Genomic DNA, 17453 nt, shown 5'->3' with positions numbered 1-17453 from the left:
GAGGAGGCACTCAGGCTAATGGTGGCATGATGGGTTTGGTTGCAGATCTGTGCTGGGAGTTGTCCGTTCAGATGGGACAAGGGGAGCTATTTTGGACAGCAGTGCTGGTCTTGGGTCACAGGTATACCTGCCTGCATTTCTTCCCAAGATGCTTTAGGTAGCAGAAACAATGGCAGGCATTTTCATGAGCCCAGCATATGCCATTTAACCAGCAAAGCAGGTGTGAAGCTCTGTGTGACGGAGGTGGGAATGAAGCTCGAAGACACCAGTGTCTGGCCCAAGCTCACTGGGTTGGTGCATGGTGGCAGCTGACTCCTCCCTAAGCAGCCCGGCGTGCGGCTCCTCACCACCTTCTTTGCTGCCACCCACTCTCCTCTGTGGTTGGTCTGTAGTAACTGAAGGATCCTATCAGCCCCATCTGCTGGCTTGGCCTTAAGGGGAAGGGCCGCAACCCCACTCTCCTGGTGTCAGGTTGAACACTGAGACCCTAAGGGTGGACAGGAGGAGCCCACCCAGGATAAACTGCTGCTGAATTAAGGCAATTGCCCAAGCAACAGCCTGGTTCCTTTCAGTCATAGCCATGGTGGAAGATGGCAAAATGCTATGATAGGGGTGGTGAGGCATTTTCCTCTGTCCAAATGGAGCCTTGAACCACGTGCCTCAAACCCGAGGGTTCTGGATGGCATGTTGCCTCTGGCTTTGTCCCATGAAGCTGCGCCCCTGAAAGGTTGTGGGCCCTGGGAGTTGGCCAGGTGTGAAATGACAATAAACTTTGTTAGAGGGATTGCTCTGTGCCAGGTGCTGTTCTGTGGCTTCGACATAAAATAGCTTAATCCTCAGAGTAGGAGGACGCAGTGTTGATGAACAAACTGAGGTTCCTGTTCCTGGGCTTTGGTGGAGGTGCATTCCTGGTAGATGGGGTGTCCACAGTTGATGGCCTTCCACATGAGGTGCGGGGCAGGCATCGGGGTGGGGAATGGCTGTGGCAAGGAGTCTCCCTTGGGCACTTTCTACACTGGGACTCCTGGGAGGGAAAGGCCCAGAACCTCTCTGAGGAATTCCCATCCCAGCACTTCATGCTCTCCTTCACTGACTACCTGCTGTACATCTCAGCACGGGACCCTGGCTCAGATGCTGCTGTGGGTAGAGTGGAGGGGTCTACCCCACCCCCTGGGGTCACAGAGACAGGTAGACTGGAGAACCCAGGCTTGTTGCAGCGGCAGGTGCCAGAGGCCAAGGCACCCCTTCAAGGCACCGTTAGAGGTGCTGCGTGGGGCATGGCACGTAGGGGCTGCCATGGGTTTAGGACCATGCCAGTTGCAACCACAGAGCACTGTGGACAGGTCAGGGGATAGCTGCTGGCCGTGAGCTTGGCACCTAGGTGAGCTCTTGTTGATATTTCTGAGATGCAGACAAGAGCAGAGCAGGTCTGGGGGAAGACTGTTCCAGTCTGGGCAGCACCTCACGCCTCTGGTCTAGCCATGTGTGAGCAAGAGTCGTCGCCTGCATTCCAAGGTTCTTGCAGAATCTTGGTGAGGCTACAAAGGGAACAGTGCATCCTGGACCTGTCAGGATGTGGGGAGATTTGTGCCGGGCTCTGAGCCTGGGAGGACCAGCCCTGGATCTTTCTCCCATCGCAGTGATGTGTCCCACTTGCCGCAAGGTGGCACCAGCGGGGCCCCTCAAGCCCTGAACCCTCTGTTCTGAGCTGCAGCCGGCTCCCAGCCTTCTTTTCAAGTTCTCCCAAGTCTAGGCAGGTGTCAGCATCTGGCTGGTTTGGGCATGAAGCAGACACAGTGCAGGTACAGTCGTGATTGTAGGTCCATGTGCTCCCCCCTGGGTGGGGCCTTGTGGTCCCCCACCCTATAGCATCCTGAGACAGAGGAGGCATAGCTCCCCGACCCAGGCCAAACTGCCTTCCATACAAATACAAAGGCCTTGGTATAGCTCTCAGCTAGACCTGGGGCCTGGGCTCCCCGACTGCCAACCTGCAGGTAGCTAAGCCTGCCCCTGGGCTGTGAGCTCTGTAATCATGGACAAGAGCCAGGCTTGTGGCGACCAGAGCAGTGACACAAAGCTTCATGTTTCTCCGAGGCCTGAACTTGGCTATACTTGTTGCTCTGGGTTAGCTCAGGGGCTCTAGCACAAGCATGAGGGAGACAGCCCGCGTATTTTACAACAGACGCCAAATGCAACCAATTCTTTTTTCCTCTCTTATCACTTGGCACACATGAAATCTATTTTTAATTAGCTTTCAACGTATAATCTAAAAAAGAAAGAAAACCCCACAGCTTGCTCCCACCGTCCCCCACTCCCAAACTGTTCTTAGAGATTCATCTTGTAGGCTTCTTAAGGAAATCTATACGTACGCCATGCATTTAAATAACACTCATTAAAGGGAAGCGTGCGCCAGCTGCCTTCTCTAGTCACAGATGAGAGACATGGCTTGACCTCTTGCAAATCCAGAAGCACTTGCACACCGCCTTTATGTTTCAATTGGTTACGTTTTAAATTAAAGTCCCAATGCCCTTTTTGGGAAGGCAGACTAATAGAGCCCCGGCTGAAATTTCAGCTCAGTCGATTGGAAGATAATTACAAGAAACAAAATGTGAAATTTTAAATCAGGGCACTAATGAAGTCTAAAAATACCAGTGGCCCATCCGCCTGCCTGGCAAAACCTGTTCTTCTAGGAGGGGGTCTCTGGGTAATTACTCAACCTCGGGAGACGCCAGGTTGTCACGTCAAACAATGGTAGGGAAATCTCGGGCCTTTAATGAGCTAGATCGCAAGGCATTCTGTGGTGGATCTTATTATAATGCCAGGCAAGGTTTCAAATGGGAGAGGGAGAAGAGGAATGTTCCCACCCCCCTTTTTTTTCTTTCCACTGGAGTTCTGACTTGTGTCCCTGCATCCCGCAAGACCTCGTGGAGCCAGCAGTCTGTCACTTATAAGGGTGAAAATCAACTGGACTTCAGAGAGGTAAGATTCCCCAGGGCTAAAGTTAAGAACGACCCAGATCCAAAACCACGTGGTCCTGCCTGGAAAGTGACTCTTGCATGGCAAGTTTCAAAGATCTGCTTTCCAAATTCGAGTTTCTTGTTTTAAAAGAATATCCCGTTGTTTGACGTTAGATCTGACAGACAAATTATAGCTTCAACATGAAAGGCTTTTAAGATCAGAAATGAAAGGAAAAATCACTTGAATTAAAACACACACACACACACACACACACAAAAACCAACACCCTCAAGCCTCCCCGGTTTGCTCAGCGAGATGTTAGCGGACGCCCGTGCGGGCTGTCTACCCGCGAACAGAGTGGGATTGGTGGCTAGCAAAGGCTGGGAGTAGAAAACAACTTCTGGAGGGACAGCAGGCTCACGGGCCACCTGGGAAAATCGGCGCAACTGATGGACCGGGCAGAGCTAGAAGCTGGGAAGCAGAAGGATGCAGATGCAGAAGACGGAGCCCCAGGCACCAGGCCCCCTAGACCGGCGCCTCTTGGCCCTCACCCAGTGCTCAGTCCCTCCAGGACCCTGTTCTCTCCCTTCTCCAGGCTGCAGAGAGGGTTTCCTGCCCTCTGACCTGCACAGCTGTCACAGGAGCAGCTCTGTAGTGGGTCACGGACCTTAGGGACGTCCCCCCGGACATCCCAGGCAGGGACCGGTCCTACCCACTGTGTCTCCCTGATCTAGGATTGGAGGATGTTCCGACGGCCTTGCATTGGCAACCTTGGAGGGGCAGGAAAGTGCCAGTTAGGTGCTCAGTGGTGTGAGGATCAGTTCCTTTCCTGCAGGAAACAAATTCTTTTACATGCATTCCTGGACCCAGGCCAGCCAGGTAAACTCCTCAACTTGAGGAAGCTTCTCGGACAGGGCATAGGCAGCAACCCAGTGCTCTGCACGTAGGGGGCACTGAGGGAGCTGGTGCCTCATGAACTGGGAGTATATGTGTGCTGTGTACACAAGTGTACCTCTTTTAAAGGCGGAGGAAACATACCCAAAACAACTCTTATAAGAAAATCTATGTAGTTACTTTTTTCTAAAAACAAAAAAAGATTAAGCAAAGCAAGAAAGGACTGGAGTTTAGATGCAATGTCCTACACTTTTGCCATGTACAATAAGTGAGGATTTCTAAAACAAAGGCCGTTGGGGCTCAATCAAGCTGGGGTTACACCCCACATGGATCTTAGCTGAAGGCGGTTGTTGGACGGCTTGGTAAAACCTGGACTTGGCATGCAAGGATGAAGACAATCTTCCGGGAGCCTGCGGGAGGAGCAGCTCTGCTTCCACCCCCTCCTACGATGTGTACCTAACACAGATACTTTCTGGGGTCCCACTCCCCAGCTGTACCCGAGGCATGGGGACTGCAGCGGGGCTGGCCAAGCTCTGAACTGTGGGGCCCTGTTGGCCTGACACGCCAAGTGGCATGCTAAATGAAGCAGAGGAAGCCAGCCGGCCTCATGACCCTGGCCCCTCGTCCTCCTGTCCACTCTGAGCATCAACCTGGCTGCAGCCTGCTGACCGACTCCAAGAATGAGGCCTGGAGTGTCTGGGGAGAGCTCCTGCCCTAGCCCTGAAACTGGTGTACATCTGCCTTAGGTAGTTCTGTCAAGGATTTTCCTTGGGGCTCCCCTGGTGGGAAAGCAGGGGGAACTGGTCACTGAAGCTTGGGGCTGGGTGTGCTTCCTCTCAGAGTCTCCCCAGCCAGGTTGGTGGGGGGGGGGTCCTTGGAATGAAGCACAGGAAAGCTGGGACCGTCTCCCCAGTCCTAAAGCCCTCAGGGATGCTCTTGTCCCACGGTCCCTGGCATAGACAGCTCACACTGTGAGCATGGGTGGAGATAGCAGGTGGAGGCAGGATGCCTTATAGAGCCCAGGATGTAGCCGCTGATTCCTGATTGAGTGGCACCTTGGCCTGATCTTAGGTCAGAGGTCAGGGCTGGCCTGGAGGGCAAAGGCCTGTGGACTTGGCAGGCTCTCCCTTCCTTCCCTTCTGTCTCCGTTCCTCCAGCTTTCCCCCATGCTGCCCGCCACACCTCTCCCCTGTCTGAGGCGGAGCTGCCCAGTGTCCAGGCTGGGCCAGACCAGGGAAGGAGCCACCATGCAGTGTGTGTCTGTCCTCCCTGTGTCGCAGAGGCGCGTGGGCAGCAGGACTTACCTTTGGGGTGCCCTGGGTCGGTGAACTCATACTTCCCCACGCCGATGGTGCGCAACATCTGCAGCCCATGGGCCGAGTCGGTCGTGGGGGGCCCATTGGTGGTGGGGGCACCGCTGGGAAGGGTGGCGGATGGCTGGGCTGGTGGTGGCGGCGGCAGGAGGGGCCCTGCCATGTGGCCGTTGCCCACTGCAGTGGGTCCAGGGCGTGCCAGTTGCCCCACGCCGGGCAGTGTAGACACGGCCAGGGGCTGAGGGCTGGCATACAGGGCCTGGGCAGGCATGTTGACCACCACGCTGCTCAGTGGCTGGGAGGGTGGCTGCGGGAGTGAGTAGTGGCCCGGCATCAGCGGGAGCTGCGGCCCCACGTGGGGAGGCAGTGAAGGGGTCACCCCGATGACTGGGGCCTGGACGTTCACGGCTGGACTGAAGGTGGGAGGCTGAGTCACTCCATAGGAGTGTGCGATCAGGGCAGGCTGGCTCCCGGCGGCCATCGTGGTCACCCATGGTCCAGTGCCTGCAAGGGAGAGGGAAGAAATGTCATCTGCCGGTCACATAGTCACTCAACAAACCCCAACTGTCCCAGGCCCTTGACTGCGTGCTGTTGCCTAGAGGAACACACAGAATAGGAACGGGTGACTAGACATGTGGTGACTAGACACTCAGGGTGCTCAGAAGAAGAGGTGCCATTTGCCTGGTAGAGGTGAGAAGCAACATTTCCAGAGACATGGGTTCAAACCTCACTGCTGCCACTGGTTAGCTAAGGACATGAGCCAGCCACTTGTCTTCTCTGGGACTCAATGTGATCTGCTCACTGGGATCAGCGGCACCAACCCCCTTCCAGGGCTACTGGGAAAAGGGGGGTGTGTGTACTCAGCCTCTCAACAGAAATCAAAAACAACCCTGCAGTCCTGAGTCCCAGGGGGGCACTGCTGGCCACTTGTGGCGGACACCTGCTTGCTGCCCCCAGGCAGCGGAGCCTGGGGGTGAGGGCACCAGGAGTGGGGATGAAAGACCTGGTTGGGGCCCTTAAGGGAACATGAGCAGGACAAGATGGGGTACAGAAAGCCCCCAACCTTGGAACGTGACACAGGGGCCAGTGGATGACAGTGAGGGTCTCTGAGGCTCCATCACTGCTTTAGCTTTTGTGATTCTACCACTCGGGACCACCAGCCCTAGTGGAAGCCATGTAGCCAGATTCTAGAAGGGCTGGTGTGGGGGCAAGTGCACCTTGCCCAGAGCAGAGGAGGATGGATCGCCATGAGCCAGGCCTGAGAAGGCACTCATTCTAAGTTCCCTTTGTTCCAGGAATCACCAAGGAACACGGACATGTGTCCCCCCTGCTCCCTTCCCCTGTGTCGAGCTGGAGAGGTCCTGGGCTACTCTGCAGGGCAGGCCACAAGGTCACACGGGTGACCCAAAGGGGAGGTCTCCAGGCACCTGCAACAAGTTCTGTCTTGTTTATACCTAGGACTTGGATGATGATGGGGCAGGGGCAGGGCAGGGGGAAGTATAACCAGGCCTGCTGCAGATATCATGCTGGCATACCCGGGAACAGGGCAGTGACGCAAACAAGTGTCTAAGGGATCAGCGGGCCACCTGCAGAAGGGGTGACATGAAGCCTTTCCCTTGGGTCCCCAAGCCCAGCTACCTAGTGAGGAGATGGAGAGGGGAGTGGAGGCTACCAGGACTGTTGAGATGGCACGTGATGTAGCTGAGGTAATGGGCACTGGGATACTGGGATGGCCAGGGGAGAGGTACTGCAGATGTAAGTCCCAAGCGGGCCACAGCGGGTATAGAGGGCTGTCTGCATACTGGGTCCTGGGCATTGAGGACTGGGATGGTGACGAACTGCCAGCTGGACAGGAAGGGGCATGCGGCTCTCCCAGAAACTGAATGGAAAGGTGTGACCTGAGTCATTGGCTGTGGATCATAGCCAATAGGGTCATAGCCATAGGGTCATAACCCAGAGCCTCTCACTGCCCTGCTCTCCCAAAGTTTCCTGAGTCACAGGAGAAGGGGTGGGGACACAGGGGATGACACACTGGGTTCCCCATTCCCACCACACCCCACCCTGTGGACACAGGGGTCAGAACTGAGCACACACCTGGATTGTCGCTCTCCCTCATCTGTTTGGAGGGTGGCTCGTCGGTGTCCCAGGGTGTAGACTGATTGATGGGTGTCTGGCCCCACCGGATGCTGGTCGCCAGGCCCTGGGTTTGACTGTCCGCTTTGGAGATGCCAGGAGCCTGTGGAAAGCAGATCAGGAGGGTGAGCCGCTGCCTCTGCACTGACCCCCAGAATGGTGCTCCTGTGGCCCGAGCTTGGTCCCTGCTCCTCCACAGCAGTCACAAGCACCCTGGCCAAGCAGCTCCTGGCTCTGGGATTCTCAGCCCAGAGCCTCCTGACCCCCTGGCCCTGCCACCCCGTCCTTGAGCCATTGTAGCAGAAAGCACGCTCGCACACCTGGACACCTGCTCCCCCCCCAGGTCTCAGTCCAGCAATGCAACAGAGCAGCACAAATGCAGCCTACATACGAGGGTGTGTGTACTCAGCCTATCTCAATAACTGCCACCCCTCTATGTCTGGTCCTTTCCCATCCCCATCCTGTACGCACACTGGCTCGGAGGCCCAGATGTCCCTCTGGGAGCTCAGGTCCGGCTCCAGATCCAAGCGGATAGTGGTACTGGGGACTTCTTGGACAGGAAGCAGGCTCGTTGCCCCATGAGCTCATCCAATGTGTGAATTTAGATCACTGGGAACCATGCAAACTTCAAGGTGGAAATGAGCATCAGGATGGCGCTGGCCTCCCTGGGTTACAGCCATATGCCGGGATGTTATTATAGTCATTACAATTCACATTTTCCACAAATTCTTTTTTTTTAAACATTTTATTTTTATTGGAAAGGCAGATGCACAGAGAGAAGGAGACAGAAAGATCCTCCATATGATAGCTTACTCTCCAAGCAGCTGCAATGGCTGGAGCTGAGCTCATCCAAGGCCTGGAGCCTTCTCTGGGTCTCCCACGTAGGTGCAGGGTACCAAGAATTGGGCTGTCCTCCACTGACCTCCCAGGCCACAAGCAGGGAGCTAGATGGGAAGTGGAGCAGCTGGGACATGAGCAGTCTTCCACAGTGGATGCAAGGCAAGGACCCAGCTGCCAGAACATCACACTGGGCCCTACAAACTCCTAATGAGATGGCAAAGTGCTTACACTGTCATGCTTAATGAGAAAAGCAGGCCACCGAATGACACATGTGTAAATATCCCCCTATCAGATAATACACAAGCAAAATGTGAACAGGGATGTTGTCCTTGGGTGACTTTGTTTTAACGTACTTTCCCGTATTTGACAAACTGTCTGTTGTGCTGTTATTTATAATAAGGAAAGAATCCTAAAAATATGTTGGCGTGGTAGGGATGGGAGTGAGGTCACTGCGATTAGAGGGACCACAGACCCCGGCCACTAGGTGTGGTCCACTGAGGCAAGAATGGGAGGAAACAGGCAGCAGAAATGGAGGCCCCTCTGGGGGTGGTGGTTGTGGTCCTGTGGTGACTTCTAATCCAACCTGCTCCCTGAGCTGGCTGGCAGCTGGCAGGCACAGTGCCCTGCTGGCCCTGGGACCCCTCCTGGGTTCTGCAGCAGGAGGCAGGTGCCATGCTCAGTGCACAGGCTGCCTGCACTAGGGTCTGTTGGGATGCGGCTAGGGCAGGACCTGGGGTGCCTTATATAAGGTTCCTTAGGTTATGCCATGTGCCAACCTGTTCTGCAAAGGCATGGCTTATGGGATCAGGTTAGGCAGTGACTCCTGGGGTGAGGGAATGCAAAAGAATGGGACTTGGAATTTAGCCACATTCACCAGTAGCATTAGGGGACCAAGAGTATGGCTGTCTTAGTGTCCTCCTTGTGGACAAGCTCCCTGTGGGTGGGCCTGGGCTGGATCCTGAGGCTGGGAGATGTCCGAGGTGAACCAGCTTGGGCTGTGGCTCATCCGGGACCCTACTCTGGGGCCAGCTGCGACCACTGGAACCCCAGCCTGGCTCCAGCACCCCTTTGCTGCCAGCCCAGAGAACCTCCCGCCAGAGGGGGCCGCTGCAGCCTCTTTGAGTTCCTTCCAGGCAGGAAGCTACTTCCAGTTTCAGTGTCCTCTGGTGGCCACCTGTTCAGCTGTGCCGAGTCAGCAACCTGGTATGTGCGCAGGATAAGGAAGGTTCTAGAAACTGGCCCTACACTAGCCACTGCTACTACTGGTAGAGGTGGCTGGGGTCCCTTCCTTGAGTTTGGGTGCCCAGAAACTTCAGGTGCTTGCCCTTAAATTGGGGGAGCATTCAATCTCACACCCCTGTGGCTCATCCCCTTGCTCCTTAGTCAGATTGCTTATACAGATAACAAGTCCTGGGCTCAGGTTCTGGCCAGGCACTGCGCAGGGCACTGGGGACCCAGGGGCACGAGACTCGGCCCTACCTCGAGCAGCTGCTCCCCGAGAGGAGATGTACCCTGTGAATCGCATCAGGCACCCTGACAGGGCAGGAGGGCCGGGGGAAGAGCACGTGGGGCTACAACAGGCCTGCTGCTCGCCTGTATCTTCCACGGATATTACAAGTGATTTTTTATGTTCAAGACAGCGGCTGTGCTGGGAGAAGGAAGCTGCATTCCTTTCTTCCTGGGGAAAGATAAATAAGGCCACTCGTATACTACTCTGTCCCCAGCAACATCAAACACTGCGAGCAATGCGCAGGTCGGGAATTTTATTTATTTGATTCAAGTAATGAAGTGAATATTGCCTCTTCCATTCCTGCCACGGAGAAATGCATCGAGCGCCAGCATTGCCCCGTGAGAGCCTTCTCCTCTAGGCCCTTGTGTAAACAAGCAGGACCCTAGCTCCCAAAGGCTTCTGGATGCTTCTGGATGCTTCTGGAGGGGGAGGGAGAAGGGGAGCTTGTGTGGGTCTGGGCTTCAGTTCTGAATTTGGGTCTTAGCTAAACTTAGAGCAGCTTGGAAGAGGGAAAGCAGGTGGGTCCGAATGGTACTGCGGCCACCTGGAACCCCAGAGAAGCCGCCAACCCTCTGGCCTTTCTTGGGCAACGCTGGTCTGGTTTCTGCCTTAATGACAGGGTGGCATCCAGCAGACAGAGGCAACCTAGGACAGTGTCCCCTGCCTGGCCTCAACATAGTCAGTGGCCCTGTCTGCCCATCAGTATGCCTGGGCAGGTTCTCTTGACTTCTCTCTAATGAGATGCTAATGGGATGCATCATTAACGCCACAGCTTTTTAAACCCTGAGCTCTTGTAAATTTTCAAAGGTCACATTTTCACAGAGGCTGACAGCACCCTGCTCCTGTCAGTGGCTGAGCAACACAGAGGCCCAGGCCCGGGGCTCAGACTCTGAGGCGGTGGCAGAGGAGGCAGGTGCCCTGGGGGTGGGGGCGCAGTGGGCATCCCGGCCTTGGAGCAGCCTGGGGAGCCATGCGAGTTGTGTCTGCCAGGCTGGGGCGGCAGGGCGGTTGGTGGCAGTTACCCAGCAAGTGGTTCTCAGGGCCCCACTTCAGGGGATCTGGCTGGAGTAGGTCAGGGGCCAACAGCAGCCAGGGAGGCCAAGGCCCATGAACTTCCACAGAGCACCCTTCGCTCAGCAGGCAGTGCACCTGCGAGTCTGCAGCAGCTCAAAGAGGCTGTGTTCTGTCTCTCTGTCTGGGGCAGCCTCGTTTTCTGCTGTGAACAAAGATGCTTCTAGGGCAGCAGAGAGAGGGAGGGGTGAGAGAGGAGAGAGAGGGAGAGCTTCATTCTCCGGTTTACTCCCCATCCAGGGCTAGACCATCCAGGTCTCCCATGTGGGAGGTAGGGCTCAAGTGCTTGGTCCATCTTTCACTTTCTCCCCCTAGGTACATTAGCAGGGAGCTTGATGGGAAGTCGAGCAACCAAGATTCAAAATGGGTTGCTGGCATCACAGGTGGTGGCTTAACCCACTGGCTCTGGCCAGGGATGTTTTTGAAAGATGCCTGGCATGTGGACCCCTGGGGCTGTTCCCAGCTTCATTGGTCTCAGCTCTACTCCCTTGGGACCCAATGAGCAAACAATTACATACATAGCACCTACCCCTGGGACCTGGCTCTGACCTGTCCTGGTGGGGTGAGCTCCACACTGTACTTGGTCCAACCAGGTGCACTCGTACTGGGGGAGGGGAGGTGGGCGGTGAGCAAATGAAGGCACCACAGTGCTGGCCAATAGGAGGAGGGGTCCTGCCTTTGGGTTCCATAAACAAGTCTACACAGAACTTGCTTCAGGGAGAGGGCAACGAGAGTCCCAGGGCAGAGCAGTGCAGTAGTGGGGGTGTCATTTGGAGTGGGGGACTTCACCACTGCCATCCTAGGGACTACTCAGAGGCCTCACAGAGGCAATCTACTGCCCGGTGACCGGAACCCAGGCTGCACACCGGGGTGTGGTGAAGGTGTGGGACGCCGAGGTGGCGGTGGGGGATGACTCTTGCCTCGGTGGGGCTGAGGGACACTCAGGGGGGTCTCCTGGCGAAACGAGAATGCAGCAGCCTGCGTTGGCCTAAAGTGGTCAGAGAAGGTGAATGCATGGCACCCGAGGGTCAGGAAGTGATCTCAGAAGAGAAGGGGCTGGCACTGGGCTGTAAAAGCTAGACAGGATTCAGTAAGGCAGACAGATGGGGGCCAGTGTCACCATCAGAGAACCCTGCGGGGACCTGCTCATTTCTGGTGTAGACACATTTGACCAGGGTGGACTGCAGGGTCCACTTCTGGGGTCCCATGCAAGGGGTGATGACATTAGCACCGGTAGTCCTCTCTGCTGTCTCTGACTCCTTGTCCCTGTGGTGTGGGCAGGGCCAGCACGGGCTGTCTCTGCTGGTGGTCATGATGGCACAGTTTCTTTCCACATCTGTCATAGCTGTGAGCCCCTGCCACACCTCCTTGCCTTGATCTGCCTCTGTGTCGACACAACAGGGCTCCGCCCTGGCTGTGCCTCTTTGCCAGGAGGAATTCACACTCCAGGGGGATGGGACCTTACACCAGGGACCTGGGAGGATGGCACAGACTTAGAGAGAGGCCTCAGGAGGCTGCCTGATCCCAGCGCTACGGATGCTCGGAGCAACCCATGTCACTGATAAGAAACGGCACCACACAATCATGATGAAATGCAAATGGAAGATCAGATCAAGGAAAACAGAGACGGGAGTACAAACCCCAGGGCCAACTGCACGGCTGCAGCCCACAGGGTTCTAAGGACTGCACCAGCAGAGCCTTCGGCAAAGCACCAAGCTGCTTCAGGAAGAGAAAAAGCAGACTCAGGCCTGTGACTGTTATGACGGACAGAGAATGGCAGACACTCGCTGGCCCTGTCCCCATCCTCTTAAGAGAACTGGCGACCATTGGCTGGCTCTCTTGTACCTTTCTGGCTAGCTGCCTGTCATCACCGTGAAAGCCACGTGATCACCCTAGACCTGTCCACACATGTATGATGTCTGGGGGAAGGGACACACAGTGTGTGCCTTCAGACAGGCCACTTGGGTGTTGCTTCTGACACGGAAACATCCTGTCTCCCTTTGTGTTCCTTGGACGATTGTAGGTGGCATAAATAGAGTTGGGACGGTCATTTACATAAGGGCTAAGGTTGGTGCAGTCTTTTCTGAGGCACATACAAGCTGGGTGGTGGGTGCCTAGAGGCCTTGGGTGACAAACTGGGAAGCCACAGTGAAGACAATACCAGCAGGTGACGCCAAGCTCGCGGAACTTTGAACTTGATCTGCACAGTGCAGCTGTCTGGTGTTACATGAGCATTCTGATCCTGTGAACGCCCAGGAGGAGTGCCAGCCACAAACACTGCCAGCATGTTCCTGGGTGGGATGCACATAGGAAGGCCTGGGAGTGTCAGGGGCATCAGTGTCGGTACCCCTCCAAGAGGTTCTGTGACAGCAGGCACGACTGGGCACCCAAAGGTGTGCCAGGGCTGTGCAGGTTGGGGTTGGGGAGGGGATGGCCCTGTGACAACACTGGGGCACCCAGGCCTGTTTCCAAGTCTGGGGACCTGGGGGCCAAAGCTGGTCACCAGGTTCTGACAGGGGCTGCTTGACGCGGCTGACGGGAGGTTGACTTCTGGCTGTGGCCACTTGCATGGACTCTGCCCTGTCCCGAATCTGGGTTCTGCCAGGGAACAGAGGGATAGGTGAGTGGATAACCAAAGCACTCGTGGGTGGCCTCTGGGAAGAGGAAATGCCATCTAATCTCTCTCACTCTCATTTCATGATCGCCACTGAACCACACACCACTGCACTCGGGGACAAAGTCAGGGGTGGCTGTGGGGTCTCCCCAGCTCCCTTGCTCTCATTAGCCAGGCTGTCCTCTCCGGCTCCCCCAGCTCAGGTTGGCGCCCCCGGCCTCTCCCTTGGAGCCCTACTGTGATGTGCTTCGGAGCCCACTGAAATTTCTAATAATACTAACCAACCATGTGTTAAATTGAGACACTTCTGGCTCGCACGCCGGAAACCACGCGATGGTTTAAAGGACCAGTGCTTACCTTTCTCTGTCAATTTGCTGCTAAATTACTGCTTTTGGAGCAACTTATAGAAAAGTAATTCTTTATTTAAATTTTAATTTCAATCTTGTCATTTTAAATGTATATTCAGATTTCTTTCATATTAAGGATTATGATGAAGTCTTTGGAGGGTAAGTGATGCTGCCATTGGGCTGGGTGGGGACTGAGGGGAGGGGCCCCAGAGTGCAGGTGCAGAGAGGGCTGCCCCTGGCGGGGGAAGGAGGAAGCCCTGCCTCTCTCAGGGCTCTGACCTTGCCAGTGGGCTGGGCTTTGCATCTGACCTTGCGAGTTGCCTGCAAATGCTTGCAGTTGAAACCACAGTCACTTCCTGTGCCCTTTCTTTGTGGATCACCAAGAGGGTCCGGCCACATGCGCCAAGCCTGGATGCAATGCCAGCTGTTGTCTTAAGAGCTCGCATCTGCCACCCTCACAAGACGGGCACGGGCATGGGCACCAGCTGCTGTGTGTCCAGGAGGGTGCCATGCTGGTCTCATCTATGAGCATGCTCAGCCTGGACAAGCACAGTAGCATTAGTTGGAGCCACGCTCGGGCCTCCCAGCTGGGTCTGTTTTGCCCTTAGTCCCAACCTGTGCAGCAGCTCGCAGACAACCCCGTGAGCAGGGCTCAGTCAGATTAAGGCTGCACCATAGCATCCTGCTGGTGGCTCTTCCAGGCCTGCCTTAAGTAGGCACACAGGACCTGCCATAGCCTTCTGGTCTCCACTGGGCCTCCCACTCTGATGGTGACATCCTGCTGGGGGTGCAGAACTGGAGCCACTGGCTTTGGCTTTCTACCTTCTCTCTTTCACCAGGCTCTCAGCCACCAGGGGTGAGCCCCCCCCCCGACCTCCACCTCCGGCCCTAGGCCCTCTTGAATGGCACCACTTCCTCAGAAGCCTGTTCCCTGCAAGGCAGGCCTCCTTCTGTGTAGCACTTGACTCGCTCTCTCCTTCCCAGCAGCTCTGCCCTGAACCTCCAGCCCATGGCCAGAAATACAAGCTTTGATCCCTGCCTCCCGTATCCCTGGAACCTGTTGGCCATTCCCACTCCTTCTGTAGTCATTCTGTGTGGGAGTGGACATCCAGAGCTCCGCCTCCCAGCATGACATGCCCTCCCCCTTGCAGAGTCCATGGACCTGTCCTCCTGCTCCTAGGCCCTCCATGCTTTCAGTTTAAGTTTTATTTTATTCATCTGGAAGAGAGCGAGCAAGCAAGCAAGCAAGCAAGCAAGCGAGAATGCTGTTGTTATGTGCTGTTTCACTTTCTGAATGTTCGGGACTGACCTGACCGGGCATCCCACCTGGGCTGCCACGTAGGAGGCACGGACCTGCACCTGCTGCCTTTCATGGTGAGTGTTATCAGGCAGCTGGAACCTCGAGCAAGGCACAGGTCCCGATGAGGACCGGGGATCTCACAGCTGTCCCAGGTGGCCTCTCAGGCCCTTCTCTGGCTCCGCCCCTGCTCACTTCATCAGTGTTCCCAGGGCTCAGGCCAGCATCTCTTCCGTCCCATCTCCATGGTAATCTTTTGCATTCATTATTCCCATAACAACATCTGTTTGGGTCTCTCTCTGCAAGCACCAGGTTTTCCTAGTTTCTGGAGGTCTGTTTGCATTTGGCTTTTCCAACACCAAAGCCTGTGGAGAGGGCAGCATGGTGGCCTCCCTGCAGGTGCAACACAGCCACTGAGGGAGGGATGAGCCGGTGGCTGCCGTGGGCTTGCACGCTCCCCGTCCACGCACTGCCCCCAACTCCATACCCTTCCTGTAACCCCCTCCCAGTGGACAGGCCTTGTGGACAAAAGAAATGATAAATCCAGCAGAATCTTACAGCTCGATGCTTTCAACCTCCCTCTAACAACTTTCAACAGGAAACTTCTTAGTCCCATTTCCAAGTAACTTTTCATCCATTACAAAACCCACAAAATTTTCAAAGGGGCTTTGAAATAAGATCACCTAGAAAAAAAAAAGCTCCATCACAAACAGTGAGTCTTTGAAAGGAGCACGGCCCTTCCCTGTGCTTCAGCCCCCCTCTGATTCCAGTTTCCCTTTCATTCCGCTGAAAGGCTCAGGGTACGCCTGGCCCTCCATGGGTGCCTGTGATGAGAAGAGCGAGTGGCCCCAACTGACATGTGACACCCGGGACGTGGAGGAGGAGAGCCAGGGGCATCTGCTTGTGGGCCAGGCCGGGGGCCTTTCATCGCTCCTGTCAATCAGCCCTCAGGACTCCCCCCCACAGCCCACTCCCTGCCCCCTGCCAGCTCCAGTGCGCCTCACCCTTTTGGCAACAACGCAGCTGCCTCCTGCGCATGGCATGGCGTGCCTGCCTTCGTTCTTGTTACTGAGGTGGGCGGGAGGCGTGGCGGGGCAGCCCCAGCTCTGGCCTTGGAGGGGATATCTCCCAACTAAGAGCCCCGCAGGCAGCGGCTGCAGGGTCACTCCTTGCCCTCCACGGGGTCAACTTCAGACACAAGCGGGCGTCATGTGACATGATCTGTTTCCCGGAGCCTTTGTCCTCCTCAGATCTAAAACCCTTGGTGAGCGTGGTGAGGACAAGTTCTCTGCACAGTGGAGCTGAGCTGTCCTGTCGGCAGGTGTGGGGCCCACGTGCGCTCCCTGGCAGAGCTGTCAGCCCGTGGGCCTTCCCAGAGGTGCTTCCTGTCCACCTTGGGGGGCCTCTTTTGGAAGGTTAGAGAGACAGAGACCACCTATCCACTCCTCAAATGTCTAGCTGGAACCGGGAGCCTGGAACTCAACCCAACCTAGATGGCAAGGGTCAAGTCCTTAGGCCAGCACCTGCTGTTTTCAGGGTGCACCTTAGTAGGAAGTTGGATGGGAAGTGGAGCTGGGACTAGAATCTAGGTCTGCTGCCATGGGATGCGAGTGTGCCAAGGGACATCCTAACCGCTGTGCCCCAATGCCTACCCTAGCAAGGCATGGTTTGGAATGGCTTGGCCAGTTGCTAACTTGGACCCTGGTCCTGCTAGTCCTTCTGAAGTGGAGGTGGGGGGCATTTAGGATGAACTAACATTTCTGTGCATGAGGCCCATCAGGAGCCCAGGGGAAGCCCAGGACCAAATCTACAGCTCCCTCTGCAGTCTCCTTTTTCCCACAACCTCCCGGTGAGCCTGCTCAAACCCTGTGTGGGCCCCGCCAGCCTGGACAGAGCACTGTACAATTCCTGTTACAAAGACTTGCTGAGGGAGGGAGCCTGGCTATGTGTGGCTCACTCAGTGTGAAGCTGACTGCGCAATCCTGCCACGCACACCAATTCCTCAACTTTATTAGAGACCTGGCTGGCGAGGGGTCGGTGGCAGTGTCATAGTGGGGTGCAGGACAAAGAGACAGGCCATGCAGCCACTGCGCTCTAGTGAGGTGGCTCCCAGTACAGATGAAAGAATTGGGTGGGGGTGCTTCAAGACACCCCAAGGCAACCCATCCAGGCTGGCATGAGGGGGCTTGGGGCCTGGCAGAACGGGTCAGGAGAGCCACAAGGGAAGCCCATTTTCTTTTCCCGGCCCCCAGTTCTGTCTCCTCCTGCTTGGGCCCTCTGTGTGAGTGGCCAGGCAGGCCTTGAGGGAGGGGCAAGCCCTCCGGCCACAGGCCAGCTCCTCAGCTCCCTGGGTTCAGAACAGACTGAAGCAGTTTGTTTTTAAGGAAATGGCCTCATTCAGCACCAGCCCTTGGGCAGAGTCTACCAGCCAGGGACGGGAATGCCAGCTGCAGGGTGACGTGGCAGGGGGCAGCAG

General features: G+C 56.0%; 1 protein-coding gene across 1 annotated transcript in view; it reads right to left on the bottom strand.

Moving 5' to 3' along the window:
* The window catches only part of KLHL29 (kelch like family member 29), a 250149-nt gene that overhangs the window by 42871 nt on the left and 189825 nt on the right, over positions 1-17453 (bottom strand). Inside the window, exons 4-5 of the mRNA XM_040993941.1 lie at positions 7260-7401; positions 5157-5669 (exon numbers count right to left, since the gene is read on the bottom strand). Of these exons, the coding sequence (XP_040849875.1) occupies positions 5157-5669; positions 7260-7401 (655 nt within the window). The remainder of the gene's footprint in view (positions 1-5156; positions 5670-7259; positions 7402-17453) is intronic.

This window comes from Ochotona curzoniae, unplaced genomic scaffold (assembly GCF_017591425.1).
Source record: "Ochotona curzoniae isolate NIBS_2020 unplaced genomic scaffold, NIBS_Ocur_1.0 contig_883, whole genome shotgun sequence".
NCBI lineage: Eukaryota > Metazoa > Chordata > Mammalia > Lagomorpha > Ochotonidae > Ochotona > Ochotona curzoniae.
This window is presented reverse-complemented; position numbering and strand designations above follow the sequence as displayed.